Here is a 25639-nt window from a genome sequence, read left to right as displayed (position 1 = left end):
ATGACGGCATGCCACGTGGCATTATCTATGATCTAATCCTTTCTTTTTCCTCCATATAACCCACCATCCATCCTAAAAAATCACATACCAAAATCAAAATCTCTATCATCATTCATTGTTTCTGCCTTATTCTTACAATGTATTCTTCAAGGATGTTGTGAGAAATCGATGAGCAAGAGAAATAATTGTTTAAGCAAGGGGAAGAAATGTTCAATCTCCAGGTGGGCGAAAATGTGATGGAAGAGGATGAGGATGATGAGCGTAGAAGGAGAGATGACGAAGTAAGAAACCAAAAAGCCTCACATTCCTGTCGAGTCATCCAATCTATGATTCAGATCTGCAGACTAAGTTGTTTCGCAAACATTGATAGAAGCAGGCAACGACGAGGTGCTGATCTCTTGGACGATTATTTTGTCTGTAACAATGCATTCCTTGCTACGTACTTTAGACGTCGTTTTAAAATAGAATGACATTTGTTCAACAAAATCATGATTGCTGAGCTAGAACCCAATTTTCTCAACAAAATCATGATTGCATTCCCTGATACGTTCTTATCCCACCAATTTTTTTCAAGATAATTGGTATGAATAAGACTCCACATTTCTCACAACGACATCTTATGACCCATAATCGGATCATGAGCAACTTTAACTCAGCTAGAACACAACGTAGCATCTTCAATAAACGTCCAATTCGTACCTGTATCATTAATCATTTTGTTGGAAACCAATTGGATTGAAACTTTGAGAGAAAGATTGGAATGTGGTTGAAAGTATTTGAGAAAATATGAAATTGTGGTGTAAGGTGGAAGATAATGAGAAGGTATTTATAGAAAAATCAAATCAAATTTTTTTTAATTTTTTAATTTTTTTTTCGGATTTTTTATTAATTTTTATTACCTTAATTAATTTTTGCCGTTGGATTAAAAATTTGAAATCCAACCCTCCAGAATGTGCCACGTGGCACAACGATAAAATTTTAGATTTTTTAATGTTAATTCTTTTTTTTTAATTTATAAAGGGGAATAACGTGGACCGTTGATCTCAAATCCAATGGCTGATATTGCGGAAGGTTTCAAATTTTTTTCTTTTTTTACCATTGGAAATCCAACGGTAAAAAAAAGTAACCATTGAAATCCAACGGACGAGAACGTGACACGTGGCCACCAACGGTAGCATTTCTGCCGTCTGAACCACGGGACCTAGAGCCTGAAATGTTGTTGGGGATGCGCCCCTACGCGCACATGTTGTGCAAGCACCTGATGCAAAAATAATTAAGTAGTGGCTGATGCCACCTTGACGTCAACGTTGCATCACTTGGCCCTCGGGCTCTCGGGCCACCGATTTGACCCAGGCCTCTCACTCGGGCCCCTTGCCCAATCGGCCTCTGGGCTGGAGAAGGTAGCTGGGGTTATTGAGTCTTCAAAGTTGCCGGTCCATCGAGCTCTAGCTCCTGATGGAGCTGCTCTAATAGGAGGGTCCCATTTTAGCTGAAAAATGGGATGATGTGGAGAGTCGTCTGATGTCTTTCAATGAGATCGTGCGGTTGCAATTAAACACGACTCGTTACATTTCTTCTTTCTCCCCGTTGCTCTGAATCTCTGCCTCGCGAACGACGCAAATCTTTTTCCCCTTGATCATTTTGGCTTGCAACTGCTTGCAGATTGAGAATACCGGGCACATTTTCCTTCCATGAGAATGTTCGATGTTGCACTAAGGAAGGGAACAATTGCAGTGCGGGATATGTTGATCACACAAAGGGTGGATTTCGAAAATATTAAGGATAGTGAAGGACCACCAGACTATAATGAGCATAAGGCACTAGATTAACACTTAGCTTAGCTGTTAAGCTAAAGTATTGATGATGACTCAACATTTGATTAGATATTTTATGGATACATATATATCCCTTGTACCCTGCAGATAAAGTTAATGAGAATCATTTTTCTTTAACAATCACAATCTTTCTCAATCTCTCTCTCTCTCTCTCTCTCTCTCTCTCTCTCTCTTAATTCTGTAAACTTCTTCATGGTATCTTCGTCGGAGTCCACCGACGTCGATCCTCCGCTTCCACTTTCTTGAATTTCTTGCATTTTCTTATCTCCCAAACAAGTCTTACCTAATTTTTTTTCTCATTTTTTTCATCTGCGCGATTTGTCTGTATTTCTATGGCGGCTACTCTGAATTCCTCTGATTCCACTTCTCATGCTACATCTTCTGGTCCTCATCCTCTTGGTGAGATCTCAAACACTGTACCTCCATCGATTGCGACGATTACTGTCCAAAATATTGCTGGAATGGTTCCGACGAAACTCAATCGTCAGAACTACATCACCTGGCGCAGCTTGTTTCTTCCCATTCTTAAGTGGTTCAATCTTTTTGGCCTTATCACTGGTCATGATCTTTGCCTTCCTCCGTTTGTTCGTGATTCATCTGGATCTCAAATTCTCAATCCTGCGCATGAATTGTGGTGTGAACGTGATCAGATCTTAACGATTTGGATCAACTCCACCCTTGCTGAAGATCTTCTTCCACTGACTATTGGAATGGAAAATTCTTGTTCGTTGTGGTAGTCTCTTGAACGGCGTTTCGCCGGAGCGTCGCACACTCATGTTCACAGTCTCCGCTCTAAGATCCAGACCATTCAGAAAGGTAATGCTTCCATGACCGATTATCTGAACTCTATTAAAGATGTCTCTGATAAACTTGCTGCTGCTGGAGAACCGATTTCTAATTTTGATCTGGTTGCTTATATTCTTGCTGGTCTTCCGGATGAGTACGAATCGTTTGTTGATTCGATTGAAACAAGAACTGAGTTTGTGAATGGCGATGAACTCTATGGACTTTTACTCAGCAAGGAGATTTCTCTTTAGAAACGCAAAACTCGAGCATCTTCTTCCTCTACTGTTGCACCATTTCATGCTTATGCTGCTCAACAAGGATCTTTGAATCCAACCTCATTTCGGGGTAATTCTAAAGGCAGATACCAGAATCAGAATCGTAATTACTATCAGAATCGCACTCATTTTCCTCAGCATCGTAATCCTGGTCCAAATCGCCCAAATAATAACTCTGGAGGTATTCTTGGTTCTGCTCCTTCTCGTTCCTCATTTTCTGGAAATACTAGCCAAAATTCTAGCAATTTCAGTCGGGACAATCTTCAGTTCTCTCTGGTCGTTCCATGCCATGTCAACTATGCAATCAATATGCCCATTCTGCTATCTATTGTAGTCGTCTCTCCCAGTTTGCTTCTTAACATCCTCCTCCTATGGGTTTGACTGCTATGACTGGTTCTCCCTCTCCAAGTTATTGGATTACTGATAGTGGTGCTACACATCATGTCACTCCTGATCCAACGTCTCTCAATTCTGCTATACCCTACAATGGCACCGACCAACTTTTTGTTGGTGATGGCAAAGGTCTGTGTATTTCTCATACTGGCCACGCTTTAATTAACACTCCTAATGCTGTGTTTCAACTTCATGATGTGCTCTTAGTGCCTCAGGCCTCTCATAATCTCCTGTCCGTATATAAATTTGTGTATGACAATTGGTGTTCCCTAACCTTTGATCCCTTTGGTTTCTACATCAAGGATCTAAGCACTGGGATGATGTTTTTCCAGGGCCCCAGTGAAGGTGGTTTGTACCCTTTCTACTGGAATGCTTTCAATGGTATTTCTGGTATTGCCATTTCGCCTCATGCCTTAATGATAACTAAAGTTGACATCACTACATGGCACAAAAGACTTGGACACCCCTCTAGTTTAGCTCTACATAAAGTAGTAAATAAAGGTCAATTGTCTGTTGTTGGTCCATTATCTCAGAAATCTTTTTGCTCAGATTGTCAAATGGGGAAAGCCTTTAAATTGTCATTTTCTACTTTGCCTTGTACTTCCACTCGGCCATTTCATCTTGTCTACACTGATGTATGGGGTCCTTCTCCCACCCCTTCTTGTACTGGATATCGATATTACCTAATTCTAGTGGATGATTTTACTAAGTACAACTGGTTCTATCCACTGCATTACAAATCAGATGTGTGTTCTGTTCTTCAGATTTTTGTTATGAAAGTCCAAACACTATTTGCTAGTAAGATTCAATGTATAAGGTCCGATTCAGGGGGTGAGTTCTTAAGTGCTACTTTACAAAATTTCTTTAATGTTAATGGCATAACTTATCAATTAAGTTGTCCCCACACTCCTGAGCAAAATGGATGTGCAGAAAGGAAACATAGGCATGTCGTTGAAATGGGTAGAACATTGCTATCTCAGAGTGGCTTACCATCTCAGTACTGGATTGAAGCATTTCAGACTGCTATTTATTTGATCAATCGGCTGCCCCCTCAGACTTCTTCTGTTAGCCCTTGGGAATTGTTATTCAAAGCTTCTCCAAAATATCACACCTTGAAGACATTTGGCTGTGCATGTTATCCGTGGTTACAACCCTATTCTTCTAGTAAATTGGCCCCAAAGAGTAAGCTTTGTGTTTTCTTGGGATATAGCCTAAACCACAGTGGGTATCGATGTCTCAAACCTGTCACTAATAAGCTTTATATTTCAAGACATGTGGTGTTTGATGAAACTTCATTTCCTTTCAAACAATCCAAGTTTTCACCCTTACTTCAGTCTTCTCCCTCTATCACTCCTACATTTCCCAACCCTATTTCCTTTACTATACCTATTCCTTCTCCTACCTCTCCTCCTCCACCCATCCCTAACACTTCACCTATCTCGGTACCATCACCTGCAACCCCACCTCATTCCTTTTCTTCACCAATAGCCCACCCTCATTCTTCTATTCCTGTTAATCACTATCCCATGATTACAAGAGCCAAAATCTGGCATAACCAAGCCTAAAGTTTTTACAGCCACTAAACACCCTCTTCCACCATGTGTTGACCAACTCACCACTATTCCTTCTCCACCTACCACTTATCATCAAGCTTCTAAGAATCCTAATTGGGTACAAGCAATGACAGATGAGTTTGGAGCTCTCCAAACCACTGGTACTTGGGAGTTAGTACTTTCCCATCCAAGTTACAATCTAGTTGGCTGCAAATGGGTATTCAAAGTCAAACACAAAGCTGATGGCTCCATTGAGAGGTATAAGGCTCGGTTGGTTGCTAAGGGGTTCCATCAACAAGAAGGTCTTGATTTTTCAGAGACATTTAGCCCCGTAGCTAAACCAACCACCATCAGAATTCTCTTGTCTATTGCTGTGACTTATGATTGGTTTGTGCATCAGTTGGATGTGAGCAATGCTTTCCTGCATGGCTATCTTAAAGAGGATGTATATATGGTTCAACCTCCCAGTTTTGTGGATCAGTCTAAACCTCAACATGTTTGTAAACTCAAAAGGTCTCTCTATGGCCTTAAACAAGCTCTCAGAGCTTGGTATGAAGCCCTCTACAGTGTCCTTATTTCCTTGGGTTTCTCATCATCACCCTCTGATCTTAGTCTTTTTTTTTTCAGAAAGATTCTCACATCACTTTCATACTGGTCTATGTTGATGACATTATCATCACTGGGAGTTCCACTCCAGTATGTTAGTCTATTATCTCCAAACTGCAATCTCTATTTCCAGTCAAAGACTTGGGTGATATCCACTATTTTCTCGGCATTAAAGTTCACAGGTCTGCCAAAGGATTACTTCTCAATCAATCCAAATATGCTCTGGATTTACTCAAGAAAACTGATATGCTTGGGGTCAAACCACATACTACTCCTGTTAGTTCCACAAAATTGGATCACTCTGGTACCCTTCTCCCTGATCCTTCTTCTTATCGATCAACTGTTGGTGCTCTCCAATATCTCACTTGGACACGACCTGATTTGGCATTTGCAGTAAATCAAGTCTGCCAATACATGCATAGTCCTAGAACGATTCACTTGCAGGCTGTTAAAAGGATTCTTCGCTACTTGAAGGGTACTATTGACTTAGGTTTATGGTTTACTAAAGGCAAGCAAGTTCTCACAGCATGGACGGATGTTGATTGGGCAGGATGCCCTGTGGACAGACGATCTACTAGTGGATATTGTGTGTTTTTGGGACCTAATCTCATCTCTTGGAGCGCCAAGAAACAAAGCACAGTCGTTCAGTCATCTACTGAGGCAGAGTATCGATCACTAGCTCATACTGCTGCTGAGCTTAGTTAGGTTTGCAAAATATTGCAGGTCATCTCTTTTCCTCTTCTTCAAACTCCACGTATTTTCTGTGACAACAAAAGTGCCATTGCTCTAGCCTTCAACCCAGTTTTTCATGCAAGAACAAAACATGTAGAGATTGATTATCACTACATTAGAGAAAAAGTTCTTCTGGGTCATATTCATGTTCATCATGTGGCTTCCTTGCTTCAAATTGCAGATATATTCACTAAGTCCTTACATGCAGACATATTTGAACAACTTAGCTTCAAGCTCTCAGTTCGATCCCCTTCCTTCAGCTTGACGGGGTGTATTAAGGATAGTGAAGGACCACCAGACTATAATGAGCATAAGGCACTAGATTAGCACTTAGCTTAGCTGTTAAGCTAAAGTATTGATGATGACTCAGCATTTGATTAGATATTTTATGGATACATATATATCCCTTGTACCCTGCAGATAAAGTTAATGAGAATCATTTTTCTTTAACAATCACAATCTTTCTCAATCTCTCTCTCTCTCTCTCTCTTAATTCTGTAAACTTCTTCAGAAAAGTCATTACTCGTCCAGTCGTGGTCATGTCTTCCCAGCACTACATGGTGTTTTTCATATGTTTATAACCTTCCAGCACTCTATCGTTGTGGTTGGTTTTCTTACTGTGACTTTTCAGTGTCAGAATGTGGCTGAGTATCCTACACTTAACGGATGATGCATTGGAAGTTTTCATAGCATTATGGAATGCTACACTAGAAACCATGATATTGCAGTTTTGTCCAACTTTGATTGGGTTTTTGGGTGCCGAGTCAAAAGTTGTTCCTTCATTTGCCAACAATTACCTTGACAAGTCATAAAAAAGCAAGAAAAATATTCTCCTGGAGCTAGTTGGTGCAAGAAAGGCTAGTGTATGCACTGCTTACTTCAATTTTCATGGCAGTGGAATTATCGCTCTTCGCAAATTCTAACTGGAATTATCGTTTTTAAGGTCTTATTCACCTTATCGTCATCGATGTCACATACTTTTATGGAGAAGATCAGCAAGTTATATCTGCATTGGATGCTTGAGGCTGCTGTGTCTTACACAAGAACAGGGTGGTTTGAGCTAATTATATAGCTGGTGACAAGTGTTGGGTTCAGCTGGACCACAACATATATAACCAAGCGATTTTGGTACTTTGGACTGCTAAGAGTCTTGAACAACCTGTACTGTGCTACATGAGACAGCAACAAATGGAATTGTTCATGATATCAAGACTTGGGCCATTTTGTTTGAAGATCATTGTTTCACGGTCATGGAGCTTTACGTTTGGCAGAGTTGATACAATATTGTGTTGATGATGCCAATTTGTCTTATGCCTCGCTACTTAATCCGAGGAAGCAAGATTATTACGGGATCAAGACAAAATTTGTCGATACCTACATTCAGAATGTATCACGATCTACAATAGATGAATCGGAGAACATTTCGGGTTTTTGTTCAGCAGCATTGTATGCATCAGGATCATGAAGGAACAAGTTCTTCGGTACATCACTTTTCTGGATTTTTGGAAGCTAGTGTGCTTGTGGGATGCTAGAAGATTTGGAGATTTTGCATTTTCACCAAGGGGTACGTTGGAAAATACCCAGCAACTGAGGACAAGTTTCTAGTCCGTTATTATTATCGTCTCTATCCTTTTTCTTTAAGGTACCGTTTGGTACGTGGGACGGGACGGAACAGAGTGGGACAAGGCGTTCCGTCCCACGTTTGGTGCGCCTAAAACGAGTGGAACGAGCTGTTCCACGAGACGAGTTTTGGGTGAATTTTTGTTCCGCCTCACCCCCTGGAACGACTCGTTCCACATCCGTGGAACACAAAATTATAACCTCTCCATCTCCTTCTTCTTCCTCCTTGTTTCCATCCGAGGGCATCTTTGCTCCCGCTCCGTTCCGTTCCGTCCCGTCTACATACCAAACGATACCTAAGGGAACCGAGGCCCTCCTTGCACGCCATTGTTTTTGGGCTTTCTACTTTTGTCAAACCAAAGAGAGGTTGAGTAACTGTTTACGAGATGTAATGATTCGTAGCTCCGATTTTCTACACAGATCATGTATGATAGAAGCACAAATGGGCAGGCTTGGTCCTATTTTCTTTTGTGAAGCCAATTTTCTTGTGGCCATTTCGGCTGAAATGGGGATCCCGCTTTATAACGGGCCTGAATAGTTGCATTCCTCCTTTACAGGATGATCTCATTCTCACTTACCAATAACATATTTTCACTTAAGAATTTTCAATTTTCATAATCGGAACCATTCAATCTCTTAATTTTTGTTTGAAGATCATCCTCACAAAAAAATAATTCGAATCGAATATCGTTTTTTCATCCAAATGCATCAAATAAATAACGATTTAGGCACCAAGTAGCATGTTCATGATAAACTGTTGATTTATTTGGTACATTTGGATGCCTAAACGATCTCCGGTTCAAATGTTTTTTTTTGTAGGAATAATCTTCAAATGAAGATTACGATATTGAAAGCTTCCAATTATGAAATTTTTATAGTTAAAATACGTTATTTACAACAAATTAGGAAATAAGCCATACCTCAAGAGAAGAATGCAAACATTATCCTTTTTCCAAAAGTGCTCGACAGAACATCGCGTGCTTGATGACAAAAATATTACGTGTCGTCGGTATTGTTACCATTGCATTCCATTGAAAATAATGCACATATCTCTATCATTATGAATAACGTATTTTTGTGGCATAAAATTTCATGATCAAATTGTGTAATTTCTTAATTTTTGTTTAATGATCGTCCCTATAAAAAAGTATTTAATCGGAAATTATTATACATAACGGATATAGTACGTGAAAAATACTTACGTTTATAATTTGGCAACTTTGCTAAAATAAAAAATTCAAAAAAATTCGGCCATTTTTTAATTAATATTTTATTTACTTATATTTCTTTCTTAATAATTTATATTTTTATTTCTTTCGTAATGGTTAAAAATATGTATAGAAACATGAATTTTATACGTTTTATTGAAAAATGTGTTAAAATAATATATACTAAACGTAAAAAATACTTATCAACGTCTATAATACTTGCATGGTACTTTAGAATTATCAAAAATAATTCCTACACCTATAATTGACATTATATGTACACGTCATTTAATTATCACATAAGATATTACACTAATTGACACATTTCGATCCGGAATGTCCACTAAGACTCCAAATCGAGCTGTGCTGGCCGATACCTGGAAGGTGATGAAGCTATAAAGTGCAGTGATGTGGAAAATGAATAAATTTAAACCTAAAAGTACCTAAAGACAATAGTGCGTTGTGAGCGGGAATGAACCCATTTCACACGCGACGTCGTAACATAAGTAAAGTACAGTAGTGTGGGTAAGGATCATACCCTTAGAGGTAGCCACCAATACTGAGTGGGCGCAAAAATAAGGGTGAGTGGGTCTGAAGATAAAGTTTTAATAAAAACTTTTTGAAAACGTTATAACTAGACTTGGCAATTCCTGACACGATCCGATAACCCGACACGACACGAAATTAACAGGTGTTCAGGTCGACACGATAACGAATCGGGTCGTTATCGGGTAACCTGATAAGTACCTGTTAAGATAACAGGTTGGTTCGGGTATACACGTGGGTAACACGATACACGATAAGCAAAATATTAATTTTATAATTTTATAACCCTAAAAAAAATACTATAATAATTATATATATATATATTAATTTAACAATTTTATACGCCTAAAAACTATAATAATTATATATATTAATTTAAATATTAAAAATTGGTGACCATTGGATCGGCTTAAATATACGTACCTTTCAATTTCTTAAGTGTTACACGTACAAAATAAATAAATTTAAATCTACTTAATAAATATATATATACCATTGAACTTAATGGGATACGAATTCTACGAAACTAATTTCAATGATCCAACGGTCAAACTTGTTTATATATGCTTCGAGATCACATCATCAAAAAATCGTAAAAAACAAACATTCAAAGATCAAGTAACGGGTTTACTACGGTTATTAACGAAAAATCACAATTTAACGGTTATTTTAACTCCGATTTTGATGATTTTTTACAGCTACACTCCTTGCCTAGATGAATACAATGAATGAACTCGATCTTCAATTTAAAATATTTACACTAGTGGATACCACAAAATCTTATGTTGTACTTAATGAAGGTACAAATAAACTCTTAAGTGTTAATGAATTTATTGTTTTGATGGGATACGCATTCTACAAAACTAGTTTCAACGATTCAACCGTCAAACATGTTTATATCGCATATGCCAAAAATTGTAAAAAACAAACATTTAGAGATCAAGTAACAGAACAATACTTTTCGACGGTTATCAACAAAAAATCACGATTTAATGGTTATTTTAACTCTGATTTTGATGTTTTTTTACAATTACACTCCTTGACCCTATACGAATATAATGAATGAACTTGATCTATTTTGATCATTTTTTACAGCTACACTCCTTGACCCCATACGAATACAATGAATGAACTCGATCTTCAATTTAAAATATTTACACTAGTGGATACCACAAAATCTTATGTTATACTTAATGAAAATATGAATAAACTCTTAAGTGTTAGTTAATCTATTGTTTTGATGAGATACGCATTCTACGAAACTAGTTTCAACGATCCAATTGTCAAACATGTTTGTATATACTTCAAGACCGCATACGTCAAAAATTGAAAAAAGCAAACATTCAAAAATCAAGTAACGGGACAAAGCTTTTCTACGGTTATCAACGAAAAATCACGATTTAACTCCAATTTTGATGATTTTTTCCAGCTACACTCCTTGACCCTATATGAATACAATGAATGAACTCAATCTTCAATTTAAAATATTTACACTAGTGGATACCACAAAATCTTATGTTATACTTAATGAAAGTATGAATAAACTCTTAAGTGTTAGTGAATCTATCGTTTTGATGGGATAAGCATTCTACGAAACTAATTTCAACAATCTAATCGTCAAACTTGTTTGTATATGCCTCGAGATTGCATACACTAAAAATCACAAAAAACAAACATTTAGAGATCAAGTAACGGGATAAAACTTATTGACGGTTATCAAAGAAAAATCATGATTTAACGGTTATTTTAACTCCGATTTTGATGATTTTTTTACAGCTACACTCCTTGACCCTATATGAATACAATAAATAAATTCGATCTTCAATTTAAAATATTTACACTAATAGATACCACAAAATCTTATGTCATGATGATCGATGAAAATTGAGAATTTTGTAAAAGGAATAACATACAAGCTTTGAGTTTCATTGGAAAGGTTTAAATTTTAGAGAAAGGCTTCACAACCTTGAAAACAAAAACTCTTTCATTTTGCATATCCTTGCACATTTAATATTTTGCAATAAACTAGTAATGTATGGATGTTTGTTTATTAGACTCTTATTTTCGAGTGTAGATGTAGTACTTAAACGACAAATGTGTTTTAATGTTTTGAAGTAATATTTATGTGGTAATGTGTGGTATGTGCAAATTTAAGGAAAAAAAATTATTTTTCTTAATGGGTTATAACGGGTCGGGTCACTTTACTTGTTGGGTAAAGTGACTTGACCTGTTAAGGACCCTTTAAGATAACGGGTGTGACACAACACGACCCGTTAAGATAACATGTGTTACACGAAAATGACACGAACACGACAGACACAACCCGTTTGCCAGGCCTAGTTATAACCCCTCGTCGTAAAACCCGTATAATTTTCCAGAAAATAATAATATATACGTATATAGAAATCATGCTCGCGAGTAGTGAAAACCGAGTATATGTCATGTCAAGTATCACAACAATGAAATAAGTAAGCCATGTGAAATAAATCAATGTAAAATGATATGCCAGCCGGAGTCACCTAACGTGACATGTACGGCTAAACCTATAGCTCATTAACCAATTCCTACACATGAGTCGGAACTAACTAATGTGGTATGCACGACAGGGCTGGGTGTAAATATGTATGCTCAAGTACTACGATTATGTAAAGGTTGTGCGAATAATCGCGGGTCACCTATGAGTTGGAACCACCTAATGTGGTTTGTACGACAGGGTTGTGCACCAAACTTGGATCCAAGGTGAGCATGCGGTGCGGGAGGTGAACATTATGTGAAGGACAGTGCCATGGCCAAGGGCGTGAGCACTAACACCGGGGTGTAGGATAATGAACTCTACATGCCTCTACGTATAACCATAACCAATGCAACCACTAACATCATACAGTACTCACCTGAAACTTACTTGGTCTACAATAATATGCGTATACATACCAATGCATATAATAAAATGAAATGCAAGCATGACATGACATTTAAAAGAATACGCTTTTTTCAAAACAATTTCTGGGAAAATGTAAAGCATATATATACTTATATATAGAAAACCAAAAGTCCACTCACCCGGAGTCCATGCTACAACTCCCTAGCACAAACATCAAGGCGTCACGAACGATCGGCGCCTAGAACAATTATTAACTCATGTCTAAGAATTCTTATCATTAGAACATATAACTTACATATCCTATTTGGGAAGATCTGTAAGTCGGATTCGCGATCCGTAAGTTTCAAATATCCTCAAATATTACGTATTATAACGTATCAAAGTTTGGTGACGATCCAACGGTCGAATCGTCGATTGCTATAATAATCAAGCGGCGGACCTTAATGGAACGACGTTCAAATGATGAAAATTTGTCAATTGGACTTCACCAATGGAATCAGGGTATTCAAATTTAGCCTAGGAAGGTCAGGGGACGTCTTGGCCCACGCGTCGTCGCAGGTGGCGGTCGGCAGCCCCCACTAGTCGGAAAATTCTCAAACTTCACAGAAATGAAGATCTTAGTGAATAAAGCAACTTTCATAATGTGACTAAAGCCAATTTGGCTGGGAAATGTCCCAATTTCATGAAAACCTGCTTGAAACACTAAAGGGTGATTCTGATTTGACCTCCAAACTCACTCCAACGCCTCAACAAACCCTTGGGCTTCGTTCCTGAACTCAAGAGGAGTCTAATGGTGGTGGTGGTTGACGAAATTTACTTCAGAAATGGTGGATAGCCACCACGTAACCCTTGGCGCACCCAACGCCGTTATTCACCAAATTGGATGAAAACACATCGAATCTTAAGTTTAAAAGGAAGAAGGAGGGTCGTGGAGTTGATTATAAAAGGAGTGTCGATGTAATTCGTCGAATTTTGGATGAAATCTCAACGAAAAATGGTGAAGAAGATCGGGTTTAGCATCGAGTCAGGTACCAGGTCGTGTGGGCTGCATCCTCCCTCTCTCATTTCCCCTTATTTCTTCATTCTCTCATTGGCCATCCTCTTCTCTTCTTCTTTCTGATTGGGTGTCCCACCCCTTATTTCCTCCTTTATATTTTATCTCCACCACCCAACTTTTCTTTCTTTAAATTTGGGTCACACACGTGGTTGTCTGGATTAAGCTCCAAAAATCTGGAGCTTTCTAGAAAATAACCAATTTACTAAAATGCCCCCGACTTTAAACGTTAATATCTCATTCGTTATAACTCCAAATTGTGCTCCGTTTGCGCCCACGCGTCCGTAACGACGAGTACTACAAGGATACACCAAAAAAAAATGAATCTTACATAACTCGACAAGGCGGTAAAAAAAAGTCAATGCAATTGCCTCGAAGGGCATTTTTGAAATTTCACATTTAAAAATTTATAAAGACTGTAACTGTTAGGGACATGTCGTTACACTAATGCAATGTCCATATCATATCTTATATTTTAATGTTTAATATTCTCTTAAGTTCTCTTTCTCTTGACTAAATTTAGCAAACAAATTATTCACATAGCTATTTTATCTTGAGATATAACTAATCTCTTGGAGTAAAGTTTTTTTATTTAGATTTTGGATTAAAGTAGCTAAATAATGTGGGTATAGCTAATCTAGTCTCATAGATGCTCATGGTGTACGCTATAGCTAATTTTTGCAAAGTTGGGGTTCAGTCTCTGAATAAAAGTTCTTAACGTGATGAGATATACACATATTTCTCTAACTGTGAGATTGAAAGTTAAGATGCATCCCAATCTTCCATATATTTTTTCTTTTGGCAAGTTCCAATCTTCCATCTTTAACCTAACTACTAAACCCTAAAAGCATCCATGAATTAGTTCAAGTACTAATATTCGTGGGCTGAGAACCGTGAAATGAGGGTTGATACTGTAAGACATATTTTGAAATCACAACAACAAGACATTAGGATCACGAATAAATCAAATCAATATAAAATAGAGATCAACTAATTATATTAAACTTATTTGTAGAATATGGAAGATATGGTTATGAAGATGAAACCATTGATCCTTGTGAACAAAGTAGAAGTAATCTTCTACTTCCAGTACCTCTCAATGAACTCTACTATCGAAATAGGTTTGTAGTTTTTGTGAGTTTCAGTTGGTATGGAAGCAGGGATTATTCTTAGGTTATATAGCTAGGGTTTCAACCAATTCCTTCCTATTATCGAAAATGATATCAACCCAAACCATGTCAAATCAATTAGAGTCTCATCATGACTCTCATTCCTTGTATTTAAGGCCCTTAATTGATTGCATGTAATTAGGACTCCAATATGTTTATTTCCTTAAGGCACCGAGAGTCCTAGAGATTTTATTAACTTGTATGCCAAGTCAACTATTCTCAACTATTCTCTTAATAATTCTCGGCATAATTCATTGCCATTCACAAAATGGTTTTACATTCTCCCACTTGAATGTCAATGAGAATACCTCAACGAGATAAATATATATGGTGATCACTTGAGTCCACTAAAGTATGCAATCATACCTTTCAAGTAACTTGTCACTTTGAGACTAAGTGTAGAACCAAAGAAAGCAAGGGTCAAGACACACATTGGACAATTCCTTGCACTCTATGATTACATGCACACTTAACTCAAAGCACTATGTTACTAACAAAGTCATGATATCAAGAGCTAATAGTCAAAACATTAGCTCACAAAAGTCAAACTAAAAATATGAAAATATATTTCAGTACAAAAGTAGTTCACAAAAGAACTCAACAAGGTTGGTAACAAAATCCAACTTTTCTGTCAATTTAGAATATAATAAGAGAACAAGTAAAATACGATATACTGTTTACAAAATTAGGAGCTCTTATTAAAACTTATGAACAAAATTTAAACAAAATTTACTCTTAAACTATCCGTCACTTACACTTCAAAATTTTAACACAAAAGGTAATCTCTTACTCCCATTGATTAACATAGACAAAATTATATAGATAAATTATTATTACTCCCACTGATTAAGAGAGTAAAAAAAACTTTGTAAATGTCAACAAAATGAAACATATACCTTTCAAATACTCCCATTAGCAAAACATTAGTCATGAGATCTAGAACATAAAATATGTGAGATTCTAGATATTTGTAGGGAAGTGACTCTCGTGACTGAAAAACTATACAAAATCAGTTGATTAGTTTTGTTCATCTAACATTTGACAGAAATAGAAAACTTTAACTATATGTTTTCTTATTGTATCAAAAGCATATAATTCCAAAATCATCTTTGGATAGAAACTAATTATATTAAGTTTGCATAGCTAAAACATAAAATACAACAACAAACGTATATAGCTTCAACACTTTTGAGCAAATGAAGTATATACAATCTTGTCAATTCCATGCTTCACTATACATTGATTTATAGTTCTACTGAATAAGAAAACACTTTGAGCAAATTAATTATCCATCAATAACATATAAATCACAAGTCCAATTTCTTGAACAACATACAAAAATTAATAAGCAAAACACTTTTAAGCAGAATATACTCATTAACCCTTCTTGAATTTCCTACAATATTAGTTGCATATATAACAAATAAAATATAAACAAGTATGATAATGTACGTTATTGACATATAAATTTCCTACAAGATTAATTATTCCATAAATAACCGTTTTGTTGGATATTCAATGATTCTCAAAAGATTCAATCAGACACAAAAATATGTTGTTATTGTTATTGAACAATAGAGTTCTCGAAAGAGGAAACATGGTTATTCAGTTATTTGATAGGGACCAAAATGATCAATTAGTAAACTGATGCCACTTTCCAATTTTCTCTCAAAAGACAATTATCATCATAATCAGAATTGATGACCAAACAAAACATTGGTTTAAGCAAAACAAACCAATACATCTTTAAATCAAAATTTAATCAGTGTTGTCTATAAAAGTCATTAGTATTGAGAATTTGCATAAAATAAGGACATATTGGAACCATAAACTTGTATAATAATCGGTACCAATAGATGTGCACAAATCAGTGAAACAATATCACATAACAAAACTAGTTTTGAAGTACCAAAATTCAGCAGTACTACTTTAGTTTGCAAATTCACTAAAAACTCAATTCTCTTTAGATTGTCATGAAAATTTTTAGGTATGCACTAGACATATATGGCTACTATTTCGCAAAATTTCATAATTTTTAAAATTTTTAAGCTAGCAAAAATGAATTTGAAAAGAGAGTTGCTTTAGAAACTGCAGAAAATGTTCAGTACAGACCCGAGATTACAAATTCACCAAATATTCATTATTCATCCAATATGTATGAAAATTTTCAGATATAAAGTAAACATACAAATATGTTAATTTACCAAAATTTCATAATTTTTGAGACTTTACAAGTGTATTAAAAGAAAATTAGAAATGGGATGTGCTGCAGAAATGGCAAAAATTCTGCAGCACATACTGGAGACTAAATAATTCACAAAAAGTTCAATTTTTCTCCAATATTCATGAAAATTTTCAGAAATGAAGTAGATATATAAATTTAGTGTCATCCAAAGTACCATAATTTTTCTATCTTAAAAGTGGGCTAAAAATAAAATCGAATTGGAATGTGCTGCAGAAGCTGCGTAAATTCTGCAGTATAGTCTCGAGGTTAAAAATTCACCAATAAGTCATTTTAAAACCAATGCACGTGAAAATTTTCTAGACCTGAAATAAACATCTCAATGTATATCATACTAAAAGTTCATGAATTTATGAGTTACATAGATATATCAAAATACTGTCACAAATAGATTATGGTACATAATTCCAGCAACATAGTGTAACACTTAAAATTTTACCATAAATCCATTTCTTGTCTGAAAGATGTGAACATTTTTCCATTTGCAGAATATAACATGACATATTTCATCAAAATTGGAGTTAGAAAATTTATCAAATTATTGTTCTGGAGTGGTGAGTGAAATTTACAAAACCTTCTAATCAGATCATAATAAAATGAGATAAATATGCATTGATGAGAATTTGGCTAAACAATGACCATTCACTATATATGTCATATCCCGGGCCCTCTCCACCACCGTAGCACGATATTGTCCGCTTTGGGCCCCGACCACGCCCTCATGGTTTTGTTTCTAGGAACTCACACGAGAACTTCCCAGTGGGTCACCCATCACGGGAGTGCTCTCGTGCGCTACTCGCTTAACTTCGGAGTTCCCATGGAACCCGAAGCCAGTGAGCTCCCAAAAGGCCCGTGCTAGGTAGGGATGAGAATATACATATAAGGATCACTCCCCTGGGCAATGTGGGATCTTACAATCCACCCCCCTTAGGGGCTTGGCGTCCTCATCGACACACCACGGCCAGGGTTAGGCTCTGATACCAAATTGTCACATCCCGACCTGGGGTCCACCACATCCCGGGCTTGCTCCACCACCGTAGCACGATATTGTCCACTTTGGCCCCCGACCACGCCCTCACGATTTTATTTTTGGGAACTCACACGAGAACTTCCCACTGGGTCACCCATCACGGGAGTGCTCTCGCGCTACTCGCTTAACTTTGGAGTTCCCATGGAACCCGAAGCCAGTGAGCTCCCAAAAAGCCTCGTGCTAGGTAAGGATGAGAATATACATATAAGGATCACTCCCTTGGGCGATGTGGGATCTTACAATATATTTGCTACACAAAATGCAAATAGGTAACAAAAAATTCATTCTTTTGATGATTACAACAAGCAAATCATTCCTTTTCACCATAAAAGAAAAGGATTTAGTCATTTAGACAACTTTGCTTAAAGTCTACATAATCAAATATTAAAATTTATTAACCATATCAATTTTCAATACAAGGGTCACACTACTATCCTTTTAATCTATTATTCAAAATTATGGATGGAATTGGAATAAAATGAAATTAAAAGTAGTCGGAAGATCCCAAAACCTTTATCGTGGAATTGACATTTGAAGACTCAGAAAACTTGACAAGCGAGAGCTTGCATAAGACATTAGTGTCATGATGTTTACAAATGCAACTCAATTTTTGATAAAGCAAGTGTAAAATTGCAGATATTATATTGTATTCAAAACTAAATATAAACCATGAGAACATAAAACCAAAACTTGCAGCTCCTTTTATTTTCCCTCAATTATAAAAGGTTCTTTCATATAAGTTTTCTTAATCATAAGCATATGCTTATATAATCAGAAAATTTCAACATGCCTAATGCAATTCTTCCATTCAATAAAATATCATTAGAATTTTCATATTAAGAATAAGAATGAGGGGAAGCATGAAATCCGATAAAATCCTATATGATGGCTCACCCAGGAAAACAGTCTTCATAAGGTTAATTTGATCCTTCGACTCAAATAATATGAATATAAGCAAACTTACCAAATTTAAAAAATTTAAGGGCTAGTTTATATTGCAATAAGCGGAAGCGAGAAAAACCCCAGAATCATATCACTAGAGCACGATCAGTCGAACCAAAATATATATTTATTTATTTTTAATTTTAGGGTTTATAGGAGACAAAGAAACATGAGAAAACTCACTTCTTTATGCCTTATCCATGAAAGAGCCAAAAAAAATAAAAATAAATAAATTTCATGAATACTACTTAGCGGAGCAGTATCCATAGTCACCAGACTCACCACCCAGAGCAGTCCGTATATTATAGTCAATAGGAATCATACCAAATAGAATTATATCACGGTTCTCTTTCATCTGAATTCTAAGCTTGTTGTGTGGCTCTGATACCACATGTGAGACACATTCTGAAATCACAACAACAAGATATCTGTAGAATACGGAAGACATGGTTATGAAGATGAAGCCATTGATCCTTGTGAACAAAGATGAAGCCATTGATCCTTGCGAACAAAGTAGAAGTAATCTTCTACTTCCAGTACCTCTCAATGAACTCTACTATCGAAATAGGCTTGTAGTTTTCGTGAGTTTCAGTTGGTATGGAAGCAGGGACTATTATCTGAAATGATATCAACCCAAATCATGTCAAATCAATTATAGTCCCGTCATGACTCTCATTCCTTGTATTTACTTAATAAAGGCCCTTAATTGACTGCATGTTTTAGAACTCCAATATGTTTATTTTCTTAGGGCACCGAGAGTCCTAGAGATTTCATTAACTTGTATGCCAAGTCAACTATTCTCTCAATAATTCTCGGCATAATTCATTGCCATTCACAAAATGGTTTTACAGATACAACTGAAGTTAATCATTTAGCAGAAGTGAGAGACAACTAGCTAGCTAGTAGTGAAACATTAAATCCTCACATTCCTAGTAAGATTTTCATCGACCTTCACGCTCTTGTTATAAAAGAAAGGGGTTAAATATTAAGGACCTTGACTAATAAAAATGGGTTCTTCTATTTTTGGTACAACAAAATTTGGATTCTTTTCTTTTCTTTTCTTTCTTTCAAAATCGGGAAGGATATATGGGTTGCAACTTGCAAGCTTAAAAGTCATTCGATATTAATGTTATAAAAACTTAGAGGTTACAACGTTGATGTCACTACTGTTTTGAGAACTCTACTTATTGTATTATTGTGAGAAGTTATTCACTTATTGTTGGAATCCCAATTGTCCCACATCGGACATAGGGAATGAAAACAAGTAATTTATATAGAATCACTTCATTCTAACACACATCAAGGCTTTTTGTATTAAAACTCTACACCTGACGGATTGAGCAGGTGGCCAAGTGGGAACAATATCAGTGTTGTTGGAGTGGGCCCATGACCTGTTCCATATCGGACATGGGGAATGAGAACAAGCAATTTATATAGAATTACCCCACTCTAACACACACCAAGGCCTTTTGTATTAAAACTCCATACTTGACGGATTGAGCAGGTGGCCAAGTGGGGACAATATTGGTGTTGTTGGAGTGGGCCCATGGCCCGCCTGAAATTTAAGATGGTATCAAAGTCAGGGGATGGGCTCGTATTGCCACGTGAACGGGTGGGTCCCCTTTGACCTTGCGCGAATGGGTGAGTCCCAACTTGGCCCTACGTGAACAGGTGAGCCCCTACTTGGCTTCAAATGGTTGCCGATGTGTGGAACTTCACGTGTGACCCATAAAATGGGGTCTCACGTGTTGGGGAGTGTTGGAATTTCAATTATGCCACATCGGACATAGGGAATGAGAACAAGCAATTTATATAGAATTACCCCACTCTAACACACACCAAGGCTTTTTGTATTAAAACTCCACACCTGACGGATTGAACAGGTGGCCAAGTGAAGACAATATCGATGTTATTGAAGTGGGCCATGGCCCGTCTACTTGAAATTATTAGATATATATTATTTTGTCCACATTTTTTTGTAGGAAAAAAAGTTCGACATGCGTCCACACCAAAATACCAGATGGAGCTTGTTTTTGCGTGCAAGGAATGAACAGCGCCCACCAGAGACCCATAGATGTGGAGCAGACATAGGAATAATGGAAAATGATATGAATGGGATTAAGCAATTGGTCAAGGTTGGACCCTTTAAAATTGTCACAGCAATAGACGGCCGTTGATTTCCGTTAGCCCTAATTAAACCTCGCCAACCTAAACTATCCCATGCAAATATTTCTATCTACCTGTATGGGAACAGAAGTTGGCCACGAGTTCATCTACCATGCATACCTGCACTACCCAAAAATTGAAAATTCAAACATGAGAAATATGCAACTAGAGAGCGAACAAAATATTGAGTTGTGGAACCCGTGGTGCATTTCGTTTTTATATATATTTTTTTCCCATGTTGATCCCGCGCAAGGCTCTAGTAGTTCAATTTGACCATGCTCACTACAAAAAAAGCTCCTTTTCAGACGAAATCATTTCATCAGACCAAAGTAAGTTTTTGTCGCTTAAGCTTTTGCATGACGGAATTCCGTCAGGCAAAAGTCGTCGTGCAAAATCTGTTGTGCAAACTTTTGTCTGGCGAAATTGTGTCTTCGAGAAAAGCACATTGACCACGTTTGTCTGAAGAAAATAAATATTTTGCCCGAAGAAATGGTTCGTCTAGCAAACGTTAAATTTTTTCTAAAAAAAATTTGTAATTTTATTTTCAATTTCGTTGGGTTAAGTATCTTTGCCCAACAAATATGTGTCCGTCGGACAAATACTAATTTCTGCTAGTGGCTGATCTAAAATCATTTTTTATTTAAAGTTAGGTTGTGTTTCTATGAGGATCCTTTCATGGAGCCTTGTTTTGGATGGTTGAGTTGGAGTGTCTTCGCTGAGACAGATGTTTGTTGTAGCTCTAGGGATTAAGTTTTTTCCTTTTGTGTTGTGGTTGCTTCGGCTTTATGCCCCATTTACAAACCAAAAACAAAAGTATATATCCTTTCCATCACACATACTTCTTATCACTCGAGACACAAACTCATCTTAGTTTAAAGAAACATGAGAAACTAACTTGATAGAAAAACCTCACCAAAAAATAGTAAAGAGATAAATAAAAAAATTATGAAAAAAAGGGGCTAGGCCAATGGCCTAGTAAAGAAATATAAACAATAATTTGTATGCCACATGAACAAAATAATTATATTTTGGAATTTTCAAGAAGGAAGCCGGAGGAAAGCTATTAAATATTGATAAAAACAAACCTAACACCATTAGGCAATCTAATGATCATTAGTTTTGGGGATCTTGATATGGAAATTTATATGAAAAGTTCTCAAAGGACTTACATTGACTGGATCAAATATTTCCAAACCCCGGAACACGCTCCCTATTCGGCTGAGGCGTTTACTCTACGGTTTGATGCAACCCAGAATAATGTGGTATACTCGTCTGAGTGAGTATTTGACTAGTTAGGGATATGTGAACAACGAATTATGCCCTTATGTGTTCATTAAGAAGTCACATTTCGGTTTTGTGATTGTTACAGTATATGTCGATGACATGAATCTCTTCGGAACTCCTGAAGAGCTCGCGAGAACTGCCACGTACGTGAAGTCGGAATTTGAGATGAAAGATCTAGGAAAGACTCAATACTATCCCGGTCTCGAGATAGAGCACCGTTTGAATGGAATCTTAGTACATCAATCGAACTACACCCAGAAGGTGTTAGGCCTCTTTAACGAGGATAAAACGAAGCTTCGAGTACTCCTATGGTCGTTTGATCGCTAGATGGAAAATCCCTTTCATTGAAGGAGGATGATCAAGATATTTTGGAGCTTGAAATTCCTTATCTAAGTGCGATAAACGCTTTATTGTACTTAGCTCAATGCACTAGACCTGACATGTTCTTTGTTGTTAATCTTTTGGTCAGATATAGTAATGCACCAACAAACACTGGACTAGTATTAAGACATATTCCGTTACCTTAAGGGTACTACGGATTTGGGCTTGTTTTATCCCTACGGATCCTCGAGTGATGCCACACCCCCTTATCTCGAGTCGATTCTTGCCTTGTAGGTTATGCCGACGCAGGATACTTATTTGATCCGCACAAGGCGCGCTCTAAAACGGGTTATTGCTTTACTATTGGAGGCACCATAATCCCTTAAAGGTCAACTAAACAGACCTTAGTTGCCACTTCGTCTAACAATGTTGAAATTCTCGCCTTACGCGAAGCAACTTAGGGATGCTCTTAGTTGAGAGCAGTTGTGGGCCATATTCAAAGCTCATGCGATCTTTACCCCGTCGTTGATGTCTCGACGATGATCTATGAAGACAACATAGCATGCATCGAACAACTCAAGAAGGCTTACACCAAAGGAGACAACACCAAGCACATTGTGCTGAAGTTCTTCTTCTTACATAAACAACAAGAGCATCAGAAGATTGAAGTTATGCAAATCCGTTCACAAGACAATCTGGCTGACCTCTTCACCAAATCACTACCGAAGGCGACGTTTCAGAAGCTTGTTCAAGGAATTGGTATGCGTAAACTTTCTGAGTTGTAACATTGCTAGTTTTCTTTGGAGTTATGTCAAACTTAGGGGGAGTATCTTGAAGTATACTTGCTTGTTCTTAATGCACTCTTTTTCTCTATGATTAAGAGCATTTTTCCCATTGGGTTTTTGCTACCTAACGAGGTTTTGATGAGGCACCCACCTTGGTTTGATCATATCCCCGATGATGTCCCGTAGACGTTTCATATGACTTTGTATTTCTCATGCATTTTTCCTTAGATTATGGATTTTGTCCCTACTCGGGTTTTTTCACGATAGCCATAGGGTTTTTTGTGAGACTTAGTTCCTTATGCAAGTTCCTACCTTATTTGAGAATAACGTGTTCCCAGAATCAATGCCGACTAGTTGACTTCCTCAACTCTACATGACGCTGAATCTACATGAGTATTTACACACTCAAGGGGGAGTGTTATAAACTTCTTATTTAAGTGTGATTGTGTAAATCCCAGATTAGATTTGATTCTAGGTATTCTTTCCTATTAGGACTTGTATTCCTTGGACGAGAAGGATTTCTTCTCTCTCTTATTACTATAAATAAAGGCATTGTGTAGAGGGAATAACACATCCTCTACACAACCCTACAAATAAATTTCTCTTTCTATATTCTTTGTGCCACTGACCCCCTCTTCCTGTCAGTTAAATATAGGCCAGAACTTGAGTTGGATTGTTAATAACTAATTTACATTAAGCCTAAGTCACTATCAAATAAAATATTCACACAAATTTGTTTTTTTCCTCACAAACAAATATTATAATTACAAATATAATAAAGATTAAAGAGGTCCGTACACAGAGATGGGTACAAACTACACGGGAAGCACGTGAAACCTAAAATTCAAACCCTAACATGAAAACCTTGCGCGGGACAAGCATACTTATTTATCTATCTTATACTAATACTTAATTTACTCATTGGGTATATCTTTTTCAGATTAACAGTGAGTCGGCAAATGAGTCTAATTCAAGTTGATTTTGATGATCGTGATGATGGTCTGTCAGAAGCGCCTGTAGATATTCTTCATAAAGATTTTCAAGTGTGTGATCATCGCCGCCATCAGCTGAAGAATTAATAGGATCTTGATCTGGATCACCAACACAAGGCACAACCCCATTATTACACCATGGATTAACACCGAAAGCTCCTCCTTCTCCTCCGTTTAAATCTTGGATTGAAGATGCAGGAGTAACCGTAGTGCTGCTAGTAGAACTGTCATTTCTTGGTAGGGATAAAAAGGAAGTAATCCTAGTGGGTTTTGGGAGATGAACTTTAGGCTTTTGTGGCTCCACATGTTGGCCTGTTTTCGTCTTGCTTTTCATCATCACCTTCACCATTTCCTTCTTATTGTTTCTGTTCTTGCAACTTTGGTTCTCTCTCCTTTTATTTTCTTTGGCTATCGGCTCAGATAATTTTTTGTGGGTGTTTGGGTCGGTTCCTTCACTTATGAGTCTTTTGCTAAGATTGGTGTTCCAGTAGTTCTTGATCTCGTTATCAGTTCGACCTGGAAGCCTACCGGCGATGAGAGACCAACGGTTGCCAAGTAATGAATGTAGTCTGATAATTAGGTCATCTTCATCGGAGGTTATGTTGCCTCTCTTTATGTCTGGTTTTAGATAGTTCATCCACCTTAGCCTGCAACTCTTTCCACACCTGAGGAGGCCTAAATAACCATGGAAAACAATAATTAATAACAGAATAATTCGACCAAAAAATGTAGGATACAAATAACTGTAAGAACAAATAAAAAAAGATTACAGAACAATGAGGAGAATAATTCATACATAAGAAGTAATATAATAATGTGGAAAATGAACAATAACAAATTGAGTAATTATGTGTACCAGCTTTTTCTGGCAAGGATCTCCATTGGCCTTCACCATGAGCTTCAATATACTGGGTGAGTAATGTGTCTTCTCTGTTACTCCATGGACCTCTATTCAAACCAACCTTAGAACAACAAGGAGCCCTTCCCATGACTGACTATATCCAGCTAGATATCTTTCTCTCTCAAGAATATAAATAATAAGAAGTGTTGTGGAATTAAGAGGGAAAGCACCGGAAACAAGAGGGCTCTGAAACTCTGTAGAGCACAAAGGATTCTTACACCTTGTATCCCTTTTTATTTGTTGGGGTGCTAACGTGTGTCAAGGAGTAATAGATAGAGACTTCTCAGAAAAATTATAATTTTATAGGTGTTATTTTCA

General features: G+C 37.0%; 1 protein-coding gene across 1 annotated transcript; it reads right to left on the bottom strand.

Annotated features, from left to right (window-relative positions):
• Nucleotides 1–24364: 24364 nt before the first annotated feature.
• On the bottom strand, nucleotides 24365–25409 carry LOC137721430 (myb-related protein 308-like). Its single transcript, XM_068460524.1, has 2 exons — nucleotides 25277–25409; nucleotides 24365–25095 (listed from the first exon to the last, which is right to left on the bottom strand). Exons 1-2 carry the CDS (start codon nucleotides 25407–25409, stop codon nucleotides 24365–24367), a joined length of 864 nt encoding a protein of 287 aa, XP_068316625.1.
• Between the last annotated feature and the right edge of the window lie 230 nt (nucleotides 25410–25639).

This window comes from Pyrus communis, chromosome 16 (genome assembly GCF_963583255.1).
Source record: "Pyrus communis chromosome 16, drPyrComm1.1, whole genome shotgun sequence".
In the NCBI taxonomy this organism is placed as follows: Eukaryota; Viridiplantae; Streptophyta; class Magnoliopsida; order Rosales; family Rosaceae; genus Pyrus; species Pyrus communis.
This window is presented reverse-complemented; position numbering and strand designations above follow the sequence as displayed.